The 22,315-nt window shown below is 36.8% G+C and overlaps 1 protein-coding gene across 2 annotated transcripts in view; it reads left to right on the forward strand.

Annotated features, from left to right (window-relative positions):
- The window catches only part of LOC135104425 (sodium- and chloride-dependent GABA transporter ine-like), a 57,310-nt gene that overhangs the window by 6,314 nt on the left and 28,681 nt on the right, over positions 1–22,315 (forward strand). Inside the window, exon 1 of one of the 2 annotated variants that reach the window (XM_064011832.1) lies at positions 14,428–14,593. The exons of the other annotated variant lie outside the window; for it this stretch is intronic. Coding sequence (XP_063867902.1) covers positions 14,496–14,593 — 98 coding nt within the window. The 5' untranslated portion in view covers positions 14,428–14,495. Of the gene's footprint in view, positions 1–14,427; positions 14,594–22,315 lie in introns of those variants that run through there. 2 annotated transcript variants of the gene reach the window in all.

Genomic DNA, 22,315 nt, shown 5'->3' on the forward strand with positions numbered 1-22,315 from the left:
AAGCAACTGTAGAGCCGTGGGGCCTTCCCGCAGGGCTTGCAGCTCCTGGTCGCCTTCTTGCGCCGCCGCTACTGCCGCGTAGTCCACGGGAGGGGGGCGTGTGACCGTGGCCATGCTTTGTGGAAGGGCGCCGTCGCCAGAACGCGTATCGCCGCGGGAGAGAGCGTCCGCCACCAGGTTCTCCTCACCGCGGATGTGCCTGATGTCGGTCGTGAACTCCGAAACTCCGAAACGTTCAGCAATATGGGTCTCTCTCTCTCTCTCTCTCTCTCTCTCTCTCTCTCTCTCTCTCTCTCTCTCTCTCTCTCTCTCTCTCTCTCTCTGCAAAAACAAAAGGGGAAAAGAGGGCTTACTGCTATATTTCAAAGATGATAACGCGCTACGTCACACCAGGATGATAACGATAGTTAGAAGAGTGCCAAGGTTATTCGGAATAGCATTTGTATAACAGCTCGCCAAACAAAGCCACATTGATTTTTGTATAGGATCTGATGACCTTGTCTATTGCTGGTGGCCGGTGCGTACTAGGCTATCAGTGGCAGGTGTGACGTTCGTTTGTTATCTATGTTAGGGGATGAAATTCTCTCTCTCTCTCTCTCTCTCTCTCTCTCTCTCTCTCTCTCTCTCTCTCTCTCTCTCTCTCTCTCTCTCTCTCTCTCTCTCTTAGAAAGACATATATCGTACTGTAGTCGAAAGAAAAAACAAGAGATTAAATATAGAAAGAGAAAACTCGTCTGGCGGAAGCATAAGACCAACTTCTGTCATTATATATCAGTCCCATAATCCCCACACCACTACTCTTCTGCGTGCAAATACTAAGGCCTTCATACTGCTTAGGTTAGGCTCATGTAAACTGACACCGTTCCCTCGTCCTTTTCGGCCCATGTATTTTTTTTTTCTTTTTCTTTCTTTCTTTCTTTCTGTATATTTAAATACCTAGCTGGCAGTTATTCCTTACTGCCACCATTCTCTATTACTCTACATACCATTATGAAACTTTATGCCTACCTATTTTTTTTTCTTTTTTTTTTAATAATATTGATGCCTACGTTAAAGGATTAGATTAGTTTATTAATAGGTATGATAAGTGGATAGAGTTAGGTAGGTATGTTTTACAGGACTGCTACGTGTAGGTCTACTGGCTTCTTGCAGCTTCCCTTGTTCCTGTATGTTCTTATTAGCTTTCCAATATCGTACATCCACCACCAACTCAGCTAGCCTTATTCTTAAACATTAATAAACATAATCTTAGCATAGCTGTTTTCACTTCAGATAGGTTTTATACGCATCTCAACCACTATCTCTCTAGCCTCACCTGCTCCTGACCCCTTTCCTCCCAAACCAAAACCTTTCATTACTACCACGTCTTCATCTTGCAGATCTTCCTATCGTTCATTTCTGCACATACCACGCACATCCACACCCTCTTTGAAGCATCTCAGCCATTTCTCCGTCTCTTCTCGTTATGTCCACGTTGACACTTGCCAACGTAGGTAAAAAACTCTTACCTCTTAGTAAGTGATTTTAGATCCTCGGAGTTGCTTGTTTCACTTGGATGTCGTATAATATTATCAACAGTTGCTTGGTACTATAAGAACTAAATGCCTTTCCTATGCTGTACCCATTAAGAGTCCTCAGTATTAACTCTTCAAAAAAATCCTGTTATTAAGACCACAAGCAGATCCGTGGTCTCAGGACAGGCCACACTGCCGGCCTCAGCATCACTTGTGGCAGTGAGATTCGGCGCTCGACTTGACATCTCATGATGCACCTGCTGACTGAATAGTCTCCCTGTCACTATACTGATACTTGATGTAAACGTTAACTGAATAAACGTAACCTTGTTAGTTACGCATCATTGCACCAGACAATCAACGAAAACCATCTTGGTTACTACTACTGATAGTGCTGCCACGCTGCCGTCAGGACCTCGACCATTACTTGCATCAACTTTGTCTTTACTGAGATCAACCCTAACATGGTTTGTGTTGCGGCCATTGGCTACAAAGTTATCCTCTTAGAGTGCCGGACGATGAGCCCCAGCATCCTTACTGTTATCAATTTTATTTCATCACATTAAAATAAGAAAAGATCTGATAAGATAAACCCAGATATAACAAAGCATATACACATGCACTCCACTCCTAAAGGCTTTATTGAGCTACGCGAAAACACTCGAGCATTGACAGATTAAGAAGTCTCTCTATATTTATTTTTGGATTCTGAGCATCATAAAGTCATATCTCATACTTTAGTATATATAGTGTGGCATTCATTACTGCCTCACTGCTTTAATAAGACAACGCTTCCCTATAGCATAAGAAACTTTTTCGCGCCATGATAATAATAATGATAATAATAATAATAATAATAATAATAATAATAATAATAACAATAATAATAATAAGTATGACAGTGTTGTCGTACATCGCGGAATATCACCGTGAAATGTGTGTGTAGACAATATCTTGTTCAGTAAGGAGGAAACTCGTTAATTTCTTAAAAGAAAATTTGTATGAATTTTATAGGTAAATTATTCATATCATATTTGAACATTAGTTATGCAATAGAGAAAATACAGTGATTGAGTGATTGAGTGTGTTCCCTTTAATTGGCAATGATCTTTAGTGTTTTTCTCTGCATTTTGAAGAGAGGAACAAATAAACATCTGCTCCCTGTTCACCTGACCTCTTCTTCGTAAAACACACACACACACACACACACACACACACACACACACACACACACACACACACACACACACACACACACACACACACACACACACACACACACACACACACACACACACACACACACACACACACACACACACACACACACACACACACACACACACACACACACACACACACACACACACACACACACACACACACACACACACACACACACACACACACACACACACACACACATATATATATATATATATATATATATATATATATATATATATATATATATATATATATATATATATATATATATATATACATACAGACGGATATCCATGTACCTTCAACTACCGTATGCTTTGTAATTTTAACAAGTTCAGCCCACTAATATGTAGGATTAATTGTCACACCTAAAAATTTTTACCTTTTCTGATCTCTTAAATTCTTAATATTTTCATTATATAGAACACATAGATCCACATTTATTGTAAGATGCCTTCCTCATGTTACATGCATTATTCATGTTACAACTGTGATGTTGAAATTTCCGCTGTATAAATATTACACAAATATGGTTTATCTTAGGACGGTCCAACTTCTTCGACATCCTGGGACAGTTCAGCACTAAATGATTACATGGAGGGCCACTAATATATATATATATATATATATATATATATATATATATATATATATATATATATATATATATATATATATATATATATATATATATATATATAAAATCCTATCTCCTAGTACTATTTCATATACAGACACAGAAATTTCGTCTGTATTTTTCGTGTACAAAATAGATTTATAATACAAGCGCTTGCGGGCCACAGACAATCAACTGGCGGGCCACCCTGGTTTGTCTTATCAAGGAAAACTTATCAAATTGTGTTAAAAAAAAAAAAAAAGTTAGTGTAAGGAAAAAATAGATGTAAAATAGAAGAATAAAATATATACAAATATTTCAAAGTAGCACATCGTGATGATGGTAATTATAAATATGTGGTGTTACTAAATAACCAGTTAATTGCATGGTTACGAGTGGCAGTGTTGACAAGCAACCTCTTAGTCTTGCCTGCCTGTTGAATATCGTTGTCATTCATCATGGCATTGCCCATTTGATTACATCACACGCTCACAGAAATCCCCACAATCGTGATGTAAAGCTCTGAAATATTAGTTATGGCGGCTGGGATTCATGACAGGTTTCGTATGAAACAGTAACTTTGAGCCTTCTTTGTAAGGACGACGGTGGACGTGGAGCCATCTTTCCTCCCTCCAACTGTACTTCATTTTTCTACTCTTCCTCTTCACCAATAGCTCTTAACCTTCAGTATTTCCATTGAAAAAAAAAAAAAAAACATGTATGGACGTCACCACAGAAAATTGCTGGGTATTAATTTTCTGTTTTTGCTTCGTATCTGTGGCTCGTGATTCCCTCTGCCGAAGGTCCTTAATGGTAAACACATGGTACAATGATGAAAAGGCAACCACAGTAGCGAATGTATCATCAACAATGTATTGGTCATGAGAGAAAAGTTTAGTGGAATTTGGTACTTACAGCAACAATAGTTTGTCATGAAGTCTACTTGTGTTTATCCTTATAGCCTGGTAAACGAAAATGGATGTTAGAGAAGATGTACTTGTTAGAACGGTGACTCATGATAACTTTTACTGTGGAAGTGGGGAAATTATCTTATCTTATTTTCTTTACTTATTTATTGGTTTATTGACCTATATTTTTTCTTCTTGCTTACTTTCTTTCATTCTTTATTTTCTTTCTTCCTCTCTTTCTTTTCTTTCTTTATATTTTTTAGGTATTCATTTTTATCTATTTATTTTATCTATTTATTTGATCGCCTCTATCTACCTAGAAAGAACGTGCCAAGTCCATCAAAATACATAAATGTTTGAAATATATATATTTTTTTTTCAAGTGGACTGTAGAATTCATTGTTTTTTTTTTTTCTTTACACTTTTGTCCACCACTCACGATGACCAGCGTCTAAACCAGTGAGGCTCAAGAGATCATTGTTATTGCAATTTTTAGCTATCGTTTTTATTTATTTATTTATTTTTTATAGATATTGCAAATTAACTTGAGGGGGACTATCATGTGTATTTACCTAGTTGTATAACACGGTTCGAGCAGGGCTCATAATGTCCTTTCTCCATATATATATATATATATATATATATATATATATATATATATATATATATATATATATATATATATATATATATATATATATATATATATATACTCGTATATATATATATATATTTTTTTTTTTTTTTTTTTTTTTTTTTTTCCAGTTTCCTTAAATTTATGAACGTTTGATGCTGTAACAGCCTCCTCTTTGGACCATTCCAGATATCCACAGTTCTATGTAGAAAACTGTACTTCTTGATGTCTTTAAAACACTGACTCTTCCTGACCTTCTTTGAGTGCCCTCTTGTCCGTCCAGCTTCACCTTCTTCCAGCAACACCATATCCTGCATGTCTATCTTCTCAGTTCGGTTAATTATTTCATACATCGTTATTAGATCTCCTCTTTCTCTTCTAACTTGCAAAGTTGACTCCAATTTCCTTCAGCCTCTCTTCGTATGTTAGGTCTTTCAGCTCCGGTACCATCCTTGTAGCAGCCCTCTGAATTCTTTCCAACTTCTTTATGTCTTTCTTCATATGCGGAGACCACACCACTGCTGCATATTCCAGTGTGGGACATAGCATAATGGGTATAATTTTCTTCATCATAGTGTGTGTGTGTGTGTGTGTGTGTGTGTGTGTGTGTGTGTGTGTGTTCAAACGTAGAACAAATAACATATTTACTCAATGTTCAGAGTTTACAAAAAAAAAAAAAATGTGTGGGGGAAGTATGGAGCACAACTCTCACGTCTGTCTAATTTCACAATATAACCAGTATGCAGCGCGACAAAATGAATACTGACTGATATTGTTATATGTGCTTTCAATTATGTTCAGTATTTTTCCACAAACATTTTCCTGGTATAATGCATATCATAAATGTTCCTTCCACAACATAACAAAGCCTTTTTTTTTTTTTTTTTTTTTAGATTTTTTTTTTTTTTTTTTTTTTTTTTTAGAATTTTTTGAATTTTTAGAATTTGGAATTTAATGAGTAAGCTCAGACTTTATATAAAAGTATAAAAGTATGGAGCACAGCTCTCCAGCAAAAGAATACAAACACCATAAATTATATACAGAATGTGCATAATAATACATAAAAAAATACGTACAAATGAAATACATTGTAAGCAATGGCAAAAAATTTATAAATAAATGTGTATACATATATAATTATACATACCATTACTAATTAAGAAATAAAAAAATCTTTTGACCAGTTTTGCACACCATTTATCTAAACATGCATAGCACCATCCTCAAAAACAGATAATTTCTTCTTCACACTTGAACTTGTACTTTGCATGAAGAAACATATTTGAATTGTGTTGGCCTATTTGTGTAATAATTTGGTATATACATATTATGTAACCTAACAATTTCCACATTCGTACATTCAAAAAGAACATGAAATTCATCTCCTACTACCTTAACATTACACTTGTTACATACCCTATCTTCTCTACTGACACCTTGATACCACCTACCAACATTTACAGGAAGTCTATTATTACAAGTTCTAAATTTAGTCACTAATAATCTGTCACCCTTTGTTAACTTTTCTAAATACTGTTCTCTGTCAAAATCTGTCTTAAACACCCTATAATTGCTACTTAATGATTTTGTTTCTAAATTATGATGCCATGTTACAAGCCACTGATCTTTCAATCTCACTTCCACAGCTTTCTTCACCCATCTTGAATTAGGAACATCTTGCAACAACCACATACCAGACATTCCACAGTCATTACAAATATTTCTTATACAAGCTAACCATAGAGAAGTATAAAGCCCTAACTTATCCAGCTGCAATAGACATTGGTACATTACATAACACAATTTAGTAACCTGAAATTAGCCTAGACCAATAACCTATCGTTTTTTCTTTATATAAATATCAAGTGGAAATACACCAAGTTCACCATACACCATGTCATTACAAGTATTCTTATGAACACCTAAAACTTGTTTTAAAAATTTCATGTATATATACTCTAACTCTCCAGCAATATGGTAACCCCAAATTTCAGATGCATAAGTCAATATAGGTAACACCATGGCAGTAAATAATTCAAGTTTTATATCCACTGGCAAGTCATACTTCCTACACTTACTTATTAATGAGTACATTGCTCTTGCAGCTGTCTCCTTTAGCTCCAGCTCACCTTTGCAAAACCTCCCATTAAAATTTAATAACACTCCAAGATACTTATACTCGGTTACTACTTCACTGTTTTCACCACCAAATTCAAATTCATAGTTAGATAAATTTTGTCTTCCCCTACTAAACTCTACTACTTTTGTTTTGTTACAGTTTAGCTTCAATTTCCATTCATTACAATATAAATTCAGAGCAACCAGTGCCTGCTTCATTTCATCCTCAATGTCAAACAAAATAACTGTATCATCTGCATATGTAATAACAAATAGTTAAGATACAAGTTTAAGAAATCATCACCCAAATTTACATAACTGCAACTATATTAAATTAATTTACATTCAATATCATTTACATAAAAAGCAAAAAGCAAAGGTGATAAATTTTCCCCCCGTCTTACCCTTACATTACAAACAAAGGTGTCAGAAATCTCTTGGTTAAGCATGACACATGACCTGATATTATTGTACATATTTCTGATTACATTTAGAATTTTCCCTTGCACCTTTTCCACAAGCTTTTTCACAAGCCTACACCATAAACCTTCATGCCATACCGTATCAAAGGCTTTCTTGTAATCAACAAATAAACAAAATAGCTTTCTTTTCTTCCAGTTAAATAAATAAATTACACATTTCAACAAAAATATATGATCCAGAGTGGAATATCCATGTCTGAAACCCACTTGTGTTTTATTAATGATAAATAAGGTGTTTGAATAATCATTAAGTCTTTCATTAAGTATGGAGGTGAACAGCTTCACCATGCAGCTAAGTAAGGTGATGCCCCTGTAATTACTAACATCCTGGATGTCTCCTGTGTTTTTAAAGAGTGACACTATTGTACCCACCAACCATTCAGCTGGCATGACACCAGTATCAAGTATTTTATTGAACATTTTAACATAGAGGGGACACAAAAGCTGCTTAGTACTTTTAATATATTCATTTAATATCATATCAGATGCTGGGGATTTGTTGTTTTTTAACTTCTTAATATTTCTAACTACCTATTCTTCACTTATAGGATCATTAAGTACTGATAAAATTTCAGCATCCACACTGTCTTCATCATTTGTAATATTCACATCACTACTGTCAGAATTTTCATCACCCGCTAGCTGCTTAAAATGCTCATAGAATTCATTTAGTGTTATGGGGATCTGATAAGTTCTTTTCTGACTATTTAAAATTTTCCAATATGCTATAGGGTCATCAGTCTTATATTTTCTAAGTTCCTTTATTAAGTTATCCCCCTCCTTATTCTTCACTCTTTTTAGATTTGCTTTATATTTCTTGCTTTTCTTGATCATGTTGTTAAAATTTACACTACTTCTATGCAAATGATACCTCTGTCTAGCTTTATGGTATTCCTTTCTAGATGCCCAGCACTCTTTTTCATATCCCACTGAGGTGGCATTATTGGACTTTTTAGTGAATGTTCTTTTCTTATATGGTGGGAAAGTTGCAAGTGCCAGCTCAATCAGTATTTGCTTTAATATTTGATTAATATCATCCATGGATAATTCATCCACTTTTGCAATCAGTTAATTTACCTTAGTTTCATCAATATTACTCACATATAAAAAATTTTTTTCAACATTCCATTTACTTGGCCTTACACTTGATTGTCTCGATTCTTGTGCCTCTTGGTTTACAGCAGGCACTGTACTTTGTATCTTACATTTAATTCTTGTATGTAGTCCACAGCGTACATCAGACCACAAAGGTTCATAATCTAATACTTTAAAAACTACAACATTCTTCATAATCACTGGTGATCCTAAAAAATAGTCAATAGTTGTATTGTGTGTGGTTGTAGGTTTGCCAGTGCTGCAGTCCTCCCCTAACCTTTCATTAAATATATAAACTAGATGATTCTTACAAACATCCAACAACTTTTTCCCATATGAATTCCTATCTGGGGTTAAATCTTGGTTTGCTCTAGTCTCTGTTGCTCCAAAATCAGTTAAACTTACTTGAGGTACTTCCACAGACACAGGGTCCACAGCAGTATCAGAAGGAATATCAGACATAGTGAAAGTGTGAGCATTAAAATTGCCACAAAGAACATGCACATAATAGTCATAAGAATAAGTCAGCAAAAAAATCATCCATTGTATGTGAGTGTGTGTGTGTGTGTGTGTGTGTGTGTGTGTGTGTGTGTGTATATATATATATATATATATATATATATATATATATATATATATATATATATATATATATATATATATATATATATATATATATATATATATATATATATATATATATATATATATATATATATATTTTTTTTTTTTTTTTTTTTTTTTTTTTTTTTTTCTTTCTTTTCTTTACTTTTTTTTTTTCCCCAGCTAAATAACTCGATCACACATTTGAGTTAAAGTGTATGATCTGATGAAAATTACTACTATCTAGAACCAGTGTGTGTGTGTGTGTGTGTGTGTGTGTGTGTGTGTGTGTGTGTGTGTGTGTGTGTGTGTGTGTGTGTGTGTGTGCGCGCTCGCGCGCGCGTCCCCTTCAGGAGGTCAAGGGGTGTGGTGGTCTTGAAATTCGTCTTAATTCTTTGGCCTCTTTATTATCTTTACTGGGCCACTTACTCACCAGCTTCTACTGCAAGGATGCGGGAAGAATAAATAAAATGAAATAAAATTATTAAATTAATAAAATAAAACAAATAAGTAAATAAGATAAATAACTGAGTAAATAAAAAAAAATGACAAATAAAAATTAAATCTAAAATAAAATAGAAATTATGAAAGAAGAAAGAAAAAAATAATGAATAAAATAAATAAACATAAATAGATAAACAGACAAACAAATTAATAAACAAATGAACAGTTAAAGATATATAATAAATAAAATATACAGAAAGAAAAAAAAACATAAAAAGAAAAGAATAAAGAACAAAAGATTAAAAACAAATAGGCAAATAGAAGAAACGGATCAATACAAAGTGACATGAACGCATCAGGAGTATCTAACATGGCCCGGATCTATAATGATACTGACGGACGATGAATATTAATGGGAGAAGTACATACATAAATACATAAACAGATAAATTATACGTATTTTGCTCCAGATTACATTGAAATGACGTATATATAATGAGTCTGATGATTGGCTGATACATATTGCATAGTGACTGATTGATGGCAAATAATGATTGTGGATATTGAGTGGTAGTGGTGGATCATGACTTGATGTTGATTGATAATGACTCAGAGGTGCCTTGGTTGTGGATAATGACTGGCCCTTACGCTTATTACGTCTTGTACAGTGTGATGGAGCTGTTGAACTTCTTCCTTGCAAGCTTTATGAGGGGTGTAGATAAAGGCGATCTGCTTCCCTGTACATTGTAGATTACATGTCTTTACTACTTTAAGGAAATCGTGTCTTGCAGTGCACGGTCGCGGTCAAAAAGTCTTGTAACCTGCTATGCTCACTTCCATTATGTTTAATGTTTTCCTTCGGTCTCAAGTCTTCATCAGAATTAGCATCAGTTGTCAGGTTTTGCAACACGCATAAGGTGACTCACGATTCAGGAAAGCTACTGAAATTAGTGGAAACTTTTTTGCGTGACTATACATCTCATTTTCGAATAAAAAAAAAATAAAAAATAAAAAAACGAATAGAATGCAAATTTTCACTATACAGTTGTCACATTCCATCTAGCACTGGTCGTCTACACCAGTACTGGCCCCATCTTTGGGAAAACTGATCTTATGGTCTGTTGGAAAGTTGTATTAATATCAACATATTGAATTTGTTTTTACCAGTATTTCTTAACCAATGTTTCTTATTCGAGAAAGTAATCAGTTTTTTTTTTTTTTTTCCAGTTTATTAATTTAATATCATCGAAATTAAGTTTCGAGTTAGCACTTCAACAGTCATCGAAGCTAAATTTTCGGTTAGGTGTGCCAATCACTGGATACAAGCAACACAAGGACCACTGTGATGCCTCCTCAAGGTCATTCATTTACCCATCACTAAGGGGCGGCACGCGTACTCTCCCTTGCTCCATCATCACATCAGCCAACCCTTACTTCACTACCTGAGCTTATCCACCGCTCCCAACAACGTGAATATACTCAGAATGGAAGTGAAAGGAAGGCAAAGAGTAAGAAAATTCTGGTAAATGAGGTGAAAATTACACACACCTGCAGAACTCCACATGAGGTTTAGTCTCTCTCTCTCTCTCTCTCTCTCTCTCTCTCTCTCTCTCTCTCTCTCTCTCTCTCTTCGTCTGGCCTGTTCACCTCGGCAGCAACAGGCAATGATAGATGGATATACCCACAAAAGACGACAAAGACAAATCCTTCCTTCACCCTCAGCCAACAGACCTACATAAGTGTGTACTCGCAAGGGTAATGACCCCAATTTCTCCAGCATTCCAAGGCTGTCCCGTCACGCCACATTGTCGTCTCTGCGCAGCCACTTCAAGGTCGTTTCAGCGGCGAATACGTAATGGAAACTTTGGGTCACGTGGATTCACGAGAGAGAGAGAGAGAGAGAGAGAGAGAGAGAGAGAGAGAGAGAGAGAGAGAGAGAGAGAGAGAGAGAGAGAGATTTTGGACTGATGGGAGAAAGGAGGAGAAAAGGAATGGTCTAGGAAGGAGGAAATTGAAGGAGTTTTGTAGTTGAGAGATTACTACCCTCAATCTAAAGAATCTCTCTCGCAACTTGCTTAATGCTGAAATGGCACCCAGTTGACCAAGTTTGAGTCAGGGGCGTCATGAAAATAAATTATAATCAAATATGAACTCGCTTGGTTGCACTAATGGTCTAATGGTGAGTTAACTTGAGAGCGTTGTGGTGCATAACATTGGTTTCGTCATGTGTGTTTATTGCAGGACACGTATGTATGTACAGTACACTCATGCCTCTGGGAATCAGCGTTCATGAAACTCATCAATAATAAAATAACGTTGTCACGCATAATCGCTCATAAACGTCTGCTCTGACTACACACACACACACACACACACACTCTCTCTCTCTCTCTCTCTCTCTCTCTCTCTCTCTCTCTCTCTCTCTCTCTCTCTCTCTCTCTCTCTCTCTCTCTCTCTCTCTCTCACCTTACACCACACTCCCGCCTGAAACTTTCTTGATGATAGGCACTGTTCATTACTCACTGGGAATGCACCCTTACCCCACGTACCTCACATTACCACACACACCCTACCTCACACCCCCTGCCTCATACCACCATAAGTCTAAGGTGGCATAAGGTATTCCTCAATTTGTTCTGAGATTGTACGACTACCACTTGTTTTGGTTTAGATGAGATACTTGCTCAGTTGATGATGCTTGCCACTGCTGGATCAGAAGAGAAGCTTGGTGTGTTGGTGGCGTGGAGGACCGGTAGTGAGCATGGTATTGTTGGTAGCAAGGAGGTTGTGGCTAGTAAGTTGATATAGTTGGTGTGTGCGAGTAAAAGACACGAATGATGAGAGTTCTTCTTGATTAAATAATGTAGAGGATGTACACACTTGATACGGGACGAGAGACAGATGATTATAAATGTGACGGTTGGTTGTTCTCTCTCTCTGAAGCGATATGAGCTGCTGCTCGTGATGATGACTGAGTAGCATCTCTCAAGACTGACTGTGACTCAGACGGGAACTGAGTGAACGACCGAGATTGATTCTCTGCCTGGAACTCTGACTGGGACTGAGTTCAAGCTACGCATGTGGGCTATATTTATGTAAGCTAAGTGCATCACGATACAGCTTTTGGGGTGAAGAAATGACCAATGAGATGCCAGGAAATGAAGTGGAAGAGCCAATGGTAGAGATCGTTATTTTCCCTAAGGACGGGAAGGAAGGTGCGAGTCCCTTGAGAGGCAGAGCAGGAGAAAGGTTAAAAATAGAATAGACTGGCTAGCCATGGGCACACGTGGGAGATATATATATATATATATATATATATATATATATATATATATATATATATATATATATATATATATATATATATATATATATATATATATATATATATATATATATATATTGTTAAGACTGATACAAAGGGGATATAACAAGGGTAACGTAAGCAGAATTCTCAGGATCAGTAATTAAGATAGAATAAGAAATAATGGGTTCAAACTTGGAAAACTTAGATTTAAAAAAGAGATAGGAAGGAAATAGTTTTCAAATAGAGTGCTAGATGAATGGAATGGACTCAGTAATCATATTGTTATTGCTGACTCATTAGGCAAATTCATAGAAAGGAATGATTGGTGGAAATAGGTAGGTATGTTTCTTACAGGGACTGCCACGTGAAGGCCTGACGGCTTCTTGCAGCTTCCCTTATTTGTTATGTTATGTACCTTCGGAACATCTCTCATTAAGGAGTTTAGTGGAGCATTGTAAAATTTAAACTATTATATATGCAAAAGTTATGTTGATATCTGGATCACAGTATGTATTCATCGTTGTCATCATCGTTATATATATATATATATATATATATATATATATATATATATATATATATATATATATATATATATATATATATATATATATATATATATATATTTTTTTTTTCCTCTCTCTCTCTCTCTCTCTCTCTCTCTCTCTCTCTCTCTCTCTCTCTCTCTCTCTCTCTCTCTCTCTCTCTCTCTCCAAGTGAAAGGAAGTACGATCACTGGTGTTTGGTGGTGGAGGAATGGAGAACCGGAAGCATCGCTCTTGTTACCTTCCTATCATATCCTTGTGTGTGTGTGTGTGTGTGTGTGTGTGTGTGTTTATGTAGAAAGGACACCAGCCAATGGCAACAAAATTATCAGGAAAAAAAAAGGCCCATTGAGGTGCCGGTCCCCAAATAGTCAAAAGCGGTCATCAAAAATTAAAGGACAAGTGTCTTGAAACCTCCCTCGTGAAAGAGTTCAAGTCATAGGAAGGAGGAAATACAGAAGCAGGCAGGGAGTTCCAGAGTTTACCAGAGAAAGGGATGAATGATTGAGAATACTGATTAATTCTAGCATTAGAAAGGTGGACAGAATACAGGTGAGAGAAAGAAGAAAGTCTTGTGTAGCAAGGCCGTGGGCATTCAGTTATCAAGATCAGAAGAACAGTTACCGTAAAATAATGGTAGAAGATAGCAAGCGATGCAACATTGCGGCAATGAGAGAGAGAGAGAGAGAGAGAGAGAGAGAGAGAGAGAGAGAGAGAGAGAGAGAGAGAGAGAGAGAGAGAGACTAAACCTCATCTGCTTTTTATTTGATAGTTTGTAAAATTCTATAAATAAAGGTATAGTTGAGTGTGTAATTGTAATTCCTAATAGACTCTCTCTCTCTCTCTCTCTCTCTCTCTCTCTCTCTCTCTCTCTCTCTCTCTCTCTCTCCCCCCCCCCCGTATGAGGCGTGCCTTAGCCTATGGACCACATAAGCAGCCAGTCCTGTAGTTCAGTTGCAGCCTCAGAAGTGAGATGTACTGTGTCCTCAGCTTGGTCACAACATGAGCAGCCAGTCTTGTGTGGCCTCGGCGCAGGAGACAATGGACGCCATCCCTTCTGTTATCTCCCCATCCACCAGCGCCGCTGCCTCCGCCTTTCAGTGAGTCCAGCCTTAAAATGAAAAATAAATACGAGTTATACAGGTAGACCTAAGCCGAGGTTACCTGTGGTGGATGTTTGAGGATGGATTTGGAGAAATAAGCACAGACGAAATGAAATGTCACTTCACTTGAGATTACTAGTATCATCATTTTTGGCACTTTATTTTCTGAAACGGGCAAAAAAATCTGCTTAATTCTGACACGTAAATCTGGATCCCTTTCTTGTGGCGTGTGACTATCAGATGGCCGATTGTTATTTTTTTTCATTTAAGGAAACTACGCGTTGCCTATGCGCATGGGAGAGTCACCTTGTCGCGGTGGCGGGGCTTGAATCAGCGGTGCCACCTTCTTTGATGGGTTGCCTGTCATTGGAGGGTTCGGTGCCCGTCGCCTTCGTAGAGCAAGTGATCCCCTTTGTCGCTCTCTCTTAGGCGCCATATGACTGCGATGTTGCGGCGTCTTCTACCCCCATTTTTTTTTTCTTTTTTCTAATTAATCAGTCATTATACCTGCCTCGTGCATCAAGCCGGCGTGCTGGTAGCGTGCTGATGGCGTGGGTGTTGCTTCCTCCTCTGTTTATTACATCCGATGTATTACTGAATCAAAATACGTAATGTTGTGCTGTACTGTCGGCGTCTTGTTGTTGGTCTTGTTTGTTTTGGTGTTTGATTTCCGGAAATGTCTTCAGGCTTCAATTAAATGACGCTTATCGTTCATCCCTACGTCTGTGTGAAGTCTGATTCCCATTACGTGGGTCTCATAACTAAATAATGTAACTGCATCTCCCATCACCCTCCCACTCCCCTTGACGCCTCAGTATCCCATTCACTTCATCTTATGACTGTCACCACTCCTCACCCTCATCACCCCGTCAGTCACACCACCATCCATCACTTCCCATCCAGATTTTTTACCTATCCTATCAACGCTCATTTCCCCATCGCCACTCATCATTTCTTCTAATCTTGCTGACTCTCTACAGCCTGATGTTATACTTGTCAACCTGATACTGATATTGATATGTTTATTAGGCCATACAATATTATATGTTTCTGAGAAAAAAATAAATAAATAAAAAATTTATATATATATATATATATATATATATATATATATATATATATATATATATATATATATATATATATATATATATATATATATATATATATATATATATATATACTTTTTTATTTGAACTATATCATTTTTTTTTTGTTTGTTTATTTGTTTGTTCGTTTTTTTTGTTGCTTTTTTGCCTTTCATTTTAACATTGCTAGCATTTTCATGCAATTCTTTGATTTCGGTGCCATATGACCGTAGTTAAAACTTTTTATCACTTCACTTCCCTTTGTCCTCCTCCTCCTCCTCCTCCTCCTCCTCCTCCTCCTCCATTTATATGTACGAGTATATCACTCCTCTGTCCGCTAGGGAGTCTCGGCTCAGCGGGCTAGTGCCCGATTAATCATGTAATGCTACTTTGTAAAAAAAAAAAAAAATGCTATTCGGGGCAATAAACAATCAGTCAATCAATCAATCAGTCAATCAATCTTCCTCTTCCTCCTCAATTTTCCCATTTTCTGTCCTCCCTTTTGTTCTGTCAGTCCTTTCACGATCCATTCTTTATTGTGTTGTTGTTGTTGTTGTTGTTGTTGTTGTTGTTGTTGTTGTTGTTGTTGTGTGTGTGTGTGTGTGTGTGTGTGTGTGTGTGTGTGTGTGTGTGTGTGTGTGTGTGCTAGCAACTCGGATTACACAACATCGCGTGGTGCTCATCCTTTAAGCTTAACAGGGAACAAAGGGATTTGACATTAAATACTCTTCGCCGGTTTAAACTCACACGGATACATCCAGTTGACTAAGAATACCACTCTTGTATTTCAACGCCAGAAATAGACATGCTGTTGGTGTTGCATCACTGTTATAAATGAAGCAAAAAAAAAACGCTTGTGACTGAAATATACGTAGGTAAGGTTTGTGGTCTGTTGTTTAGTTCGCAGCACAAATCTAAGCTGACTCAGGTCTAGGTGTGGATAAAGGAGAGTATTTTGAAATGGAATATAGTAGAGTAATTTTTGTATTTTACTGGTATTGCTCAGTAGGTAATATGAAAGGGAGCTACTGCATCCTCATACATTTAGTCGTCTTATCTCTTACATTTAACATAATCCAGTGAGAGTTACCAAGGTTCTCAGGTGTGATTGCATGCGATATCTACAGAAAAGAATTTATGAAAGCACGACAAATAAATAATCGTCATGCCTTTCGAAAATACGTCTTGATGAGAGAACAGTGCTTTTGAGAAATCGAGCTTATAAATTTGCTGTTGCTCTTTGCACTACAAAAGGCCAATAAAAGAAAAAAAAAAAATATATATATATATATATATATATATATATATATATATATATATATATATATATATATATATATATATATATATATATATATATATATATATATATATATATATATATATATATATCCTCAAAGATATATAGCGCAAGTGTTGGGTTTAGTTTTTATCGACCACCATGTGTTGTACGCCGAGACACGGGGCTCATTATATGTAAATGAAGATTAAATATAACACTGAAGGTAAGTTGTAGTAGCACTTCATGATTTATTGTTCGGCATGTGGTGTATTTTACCCCAAATATAAATTTCCCCCTGTACTTTTTTTTTTTTTTTTTTTTTTTTACTTTGGTGACTGAGGGAGATTTTTTTTTTTTTTACTTTGATGACAGAGAGAGAATTAATGAGGTTGTACTCGTCAGCGCCACTCAAATGTTACCGAGCTGACGGTGTTCAGAACGTGGGTTCAAAATTACCGAAATAAGTCTTTGGGGATTCTCTCGCCTGTGTGTTTCGAGTCATTAAAACTATCGCAGGTGACCATAATTCCGCCAATACTGCAATCATGAATATGATCGTACCTTTCCGTCTTGATTTATTTATATTAATCATTTCACTCCTGCATAGAATTTTTCATCGTCACGTGAAAATCTCTAGATCTTTATTTTTATACTGCAGCTCCTTCAGTAACTTTTCAGCCTGGGAAAGACGGTACTTGATTTTCTTTTTTTCTTTTCTTTTCCTTTCTTTTCAATGTGTGTGTGTGTGTGTGTGTGTGTGTGTGTGTGTGTGTGTGTGTGTGTGTGTCCATTTTTATAATAGTTTCATTGTGCTCTGAAAAAAAAAAAGAAAACACAACAGTGAATAGGCTAAAGAAAATTTATAGAGTGGGTTTTTGAATGACCTTATATTTATAGTGTGAATTGGTCAAGTAAAAGACCATAAGTACTTACTAATTAATATACTTCACTCACTGATGCCCCAACACACATGCTTATACCAAATATATTCCTTAGCACGTGTAATGCCACTCACTCCCTCTATCATCTACACTACAGCTACGCCTCCACACGTGTCTACTCCCCAGCTCTATAGTGTGTGTGTGTGTGTGTGTGTGTGTGTGTGTGTGTTTGTAGCGGACAGGCTATTTCTGAAGGAGTTTTGGAAATGTAGAAGATTTTTATTTGGAAGAGGAGTAGCGAGTCACAATAAGAATGGTTTGGAGTGTGTGAGGTGCATGTGTTGCAGCCAGGTGGTGCAAAGAGTGAGGGTGAAGACAGCGGTAATGTACGTAATTGAATTGAAGACTGTGGATTGTTACGTTGTGTAGGTATCTGTGGATATCCATTCTCTCAAGTAGATTTGTTAAGTCATTTTTTTTCTGCTATGCATTTCCCTGCCTTTTTTTTTACACAGTTACTTATTTCATTCTTGCTATGCATTTCCTTCTCTCTCTCTCTCTCTCTCTCTCTCTCTCTCTCTCTCTCTCTCTCTCTCTCTCTCTCTCTCTCTCTCTCTCTCTCTCTCTCTCTCTATCTAAGCTGTGTAAACTCTAGTATGATAGTAGTGGTAACGCAGTGGTTACCGCGCCCGATTCACACTCGGAAGGCCTCGGGTTCGAATCCCGGGTCAGGTCAGAAGTCTTTGGGCGGACTTTCTTTACAGCAGTGATTAGGTGCCTGGTGTAAATTGGAAGTTGTGACTGAATAGAAAAATACACACGGGGTGGCCTGATCATCCCGGACCTAGTCTACTATGATAGGTTGACCGGTGCCACCTGGCAGCCACAGTATCATATTGTAAGATACTTCCTGTAGTATGTATATTAGTATGTATGTGTAAAATGTGGATTTTGATGTATAAGGCTGCAAGTTTAATAAATCGAATATTATTATTATTATTATTATTATTATTATTATTTGTTACTAGCAGAATTACCCAGCATTGCCCGGGTAAAATTTGGCTCTCCAAAGCACTGTCAGTCGTTTGTTCGCCAAAGCTATTAACCAAACAAAGTTTATTTTATAATGAACCTAAAATATACGTCCGTTTACTGTTGTGCATGTCCTCTGTCGATAGCCATTAACCTGGCGCCACAATCAAGAATTGGGTTATGGTGGCAGATTTGCCTGAATAATCTAACGGTTTTGGGTTGGAAGTAGTTAAGGCAGCCTATGTCACTCCCTGGATCACTGGGGACCCTCCTACCAAATTTCATCACAATCAGTTTATAAATGTATGTTATGTCAATTTCTGTTTAACGATTCATTATATCGGTGAACTGATGAGACTTACCTGAAAAATTAATTCGTTGGAGACCTCTTTATCACAGAAAATTCGACCACATACTGAAGGAATCGGTAGGTTGATGGAATTCAACTCCAAGCTGACAATGAATGCTCCATTTATACCTCTCCCCACCATCAGAAATCCAAGCATCATAAATGGGTTACGGCATACCTGGCGCCGCCATCAAGAATTGGGTAACGGTGACAGATTTGCCTGAATAATCTAAAGGTTTTGGGTTGGAAGTAAAGACAGCCTATGTCACTCCCCGGATCAAGTGGGACCCCCCTACCAGGTTTCATCACAATCAGTTAATTTTTTTTTTTTTTTTTTTCGTGAAAAGCGGATACACCCACACACAGACAGACAGACAGTGTGTTTTATTGTATGAGATATTAAAAAGTTGATTTCTCTTCAGACATGAGCAGCAACACTCCCCGCAGCCACAAGTGTTGCATCAGTGTGTGGGAGTTGCCGTGAGCACCCCATTAACTCTAGCAACGTAAGCATCACCGGCGCGAAGTGCTATCATGTTATTATAAAATTATAATCATGATACATAGTATTTATCCCCTTTTCATTTCTACAATTAAACTAAAAAGAACGAAATAATAAAAATAGTTGTAATAATGATAATAATATTCGATGAGGGTATTTAGCTACAATAAAAATTCTTAATGCCAGCGTTCTTCTTAGGCTCCGTATTCTGAAACACTTCTGTACTTCACCTCCACATCGTTCAAAAGGCTCTAATTAAAGTTACACGGATTCTTAGGGTATGTTTTTTTTTATAGTTCTAGTGACAGATCAACAAGATTTTTACATTATTAACAGGAGAAACACACTTGAGAACCCGGATGATTACCTCTGTGACCTTTGAAAATAGTGTTGAAAGAGCATGAGTTTCTGAATACGGACATTACATCCTAAATCTTACGGTGTCTGATCACGACCTCTTTAACGAGCTTGAGTGGAAGTTATTGGAGTTTTTAAGACCTTCATGATTCTATCGATAATTTGTCAAGGATTATGTGGCATTAAAGGTGCAAACACTCATGAAGACTCAATTAATCATCTTTGTGGCCTATGAAATCACTCGTAACGAAAGACTGGTGCGTTTAAATATACCCTTCTTTTGATTCCACCACTCAGAGTTCACGAGAGACAGGGCTTGATTTATGACTAGATGTGAATATCGCTGCCACGAATTATTAATCTTATATATGAAGCGTTTGGTGTGTTAGTGGAAGAGGTGGCGTGACCCGCTGTCCAATAAACTCTCTCTCTCTCTCTCTCTCTCTCTCTCTCTCTCTCTCTCTCTCTCTCTCTCTCTCTCTCTCTCTCTCTCTCTCTCTCTCTCTGTCTCTCTCTCTCTCTCTCTCTCTCTCTTGTAGGTCAGTTATTTATAGCACAATATCAAAACGCCAGTGTAGCCGCAGTACTTACTCAGACGCCATCTGGTCCCCCGCATCGACTGCTCTATATTCTTGGCGTCACACGCTTATTCCTTTCTCTCTTCTCTTCTCTTGTCTTTTCTTTTCCTCTCTCATTTCATTCATTTTTCCTCCACGGTATGCTTGTCACTTGTGGTAGATAGTTTGATTTTCTTATTCTTCCTCCTCTTTTTCGCACTGCTGGAAACAAACGAGCGATTGATAAATTTGATTGATAAATCCCCGTTACATTTCAGTCATTACTACTCCCATATTCATTGTTCCGTGTTGGTGTCCTTCATAATTCTATAAGTTCCTTCCGTCAGAGTCTAGACACAGCACTCATGCCTTTCTCATCTCCTACCCCTGACATTGATCCTCCGTCCAACATCGCGACCAGCACTCGTAGGTTTGTATTCAGAAACGCTTCGCTCGCTCACCACGACTGTTTTCAAAGGCCACAGACATGATTCGCTGGGTTCTCAAAATTATCTCTCCAGTTCATAATATACAAATCTTCTGTCACTAGAATAGTAAAAACACCCTTGAAAACCTGTGTAACTTCAACTAGAGCCTATTGTATGTAGTGGAGATGCGGTACAGAAGTGTTTCAGAACATGGTCTCTATTCCCAAGCATCTCTCCTCCATCAGCCTTTGCACTGTTGTTCCCTCTGTGTCTCCCTAGCATCTCTCCACCATCACACCATCCACTTTTGCTTTTCTTATCTCCCTTTAGTATCCCATTCCAACACCTCTGCATTCCCACCTCCCTGTCTCCTTCCATCCCCGTTACCTCTTACCCCTTTCACTGCCATCTCTTTATCTATTCCTGTCTTTGTTATCTTATGATTTTGTTAGAGTTGGTTAGCTGGTTGGTTAGTTAGTTAGTTGGTTACTTGGTTAGTTGGTCACTATAGTTAATTATTCCTTTACTGATAATTCTGGTATATCTTAGTTGGTTATTTAGTCACTTAGTTAATTAGTTAAGTAGGTAGATAGGTAGTTGGTTGGTTGGTTGGTTAGTTAGTTACTGTAGCTAGATGTTGCTATACTGATATTTTCTTTTTATATCTTAAGATTCTATACTTACTTAGGCACCGCGACATGATTGTCTTCATTAAGACGACATGTTTAATCTATCATTCAATCACTCAGTCCTCTTTGGTTCCATCTGGGTACACATCTTTCTCCCTTTCTCTCCTTGTTCAAAGTCCACATATACACTTTAGTTTTATATTTTACCCTCGCCACATATATATATATATATATATATATATATATATATATATATATATATATATATATATATATATATATATATATATATATATATATATATATATATATATATATATATACAAGTCTATGCACCGTATCATTCCACTGCTTCACCAGAACGATTACAGTTTCGCTTTTGTGGCGCATCCAACACTCCTGTGAAACAATGCTGTATGTAACTAAGACACTAGTGAAAAATTACAGATGCTATACAACTCATAAAAAGACGTGTACTGTGGCTTTAGCCCAACAGTGATGGAATGTGGAAGGAAATAATTAGGTACATTGAACCCGTTGGAATGTTTACGATTATTATTACTATTTATTTGTTTATTTATTTTTTTACCATTATTTTTTTAATTATTAGCTTT

Source organism: Scylla paramamosain, chromosome 10, assembly GCF_035594125.1.
Source record: "Scylla paramamosain isolate STU-SP2022 chromosome 10, ASM3559412v1, whole genome shotgun sequence".
Classification (NCBI taxonomy): Eukaryota; Metazoa; Arthropoda; class Malacostraca; order Decapoda; family Portunidae; genus Scylla; species Scylla paramamosain.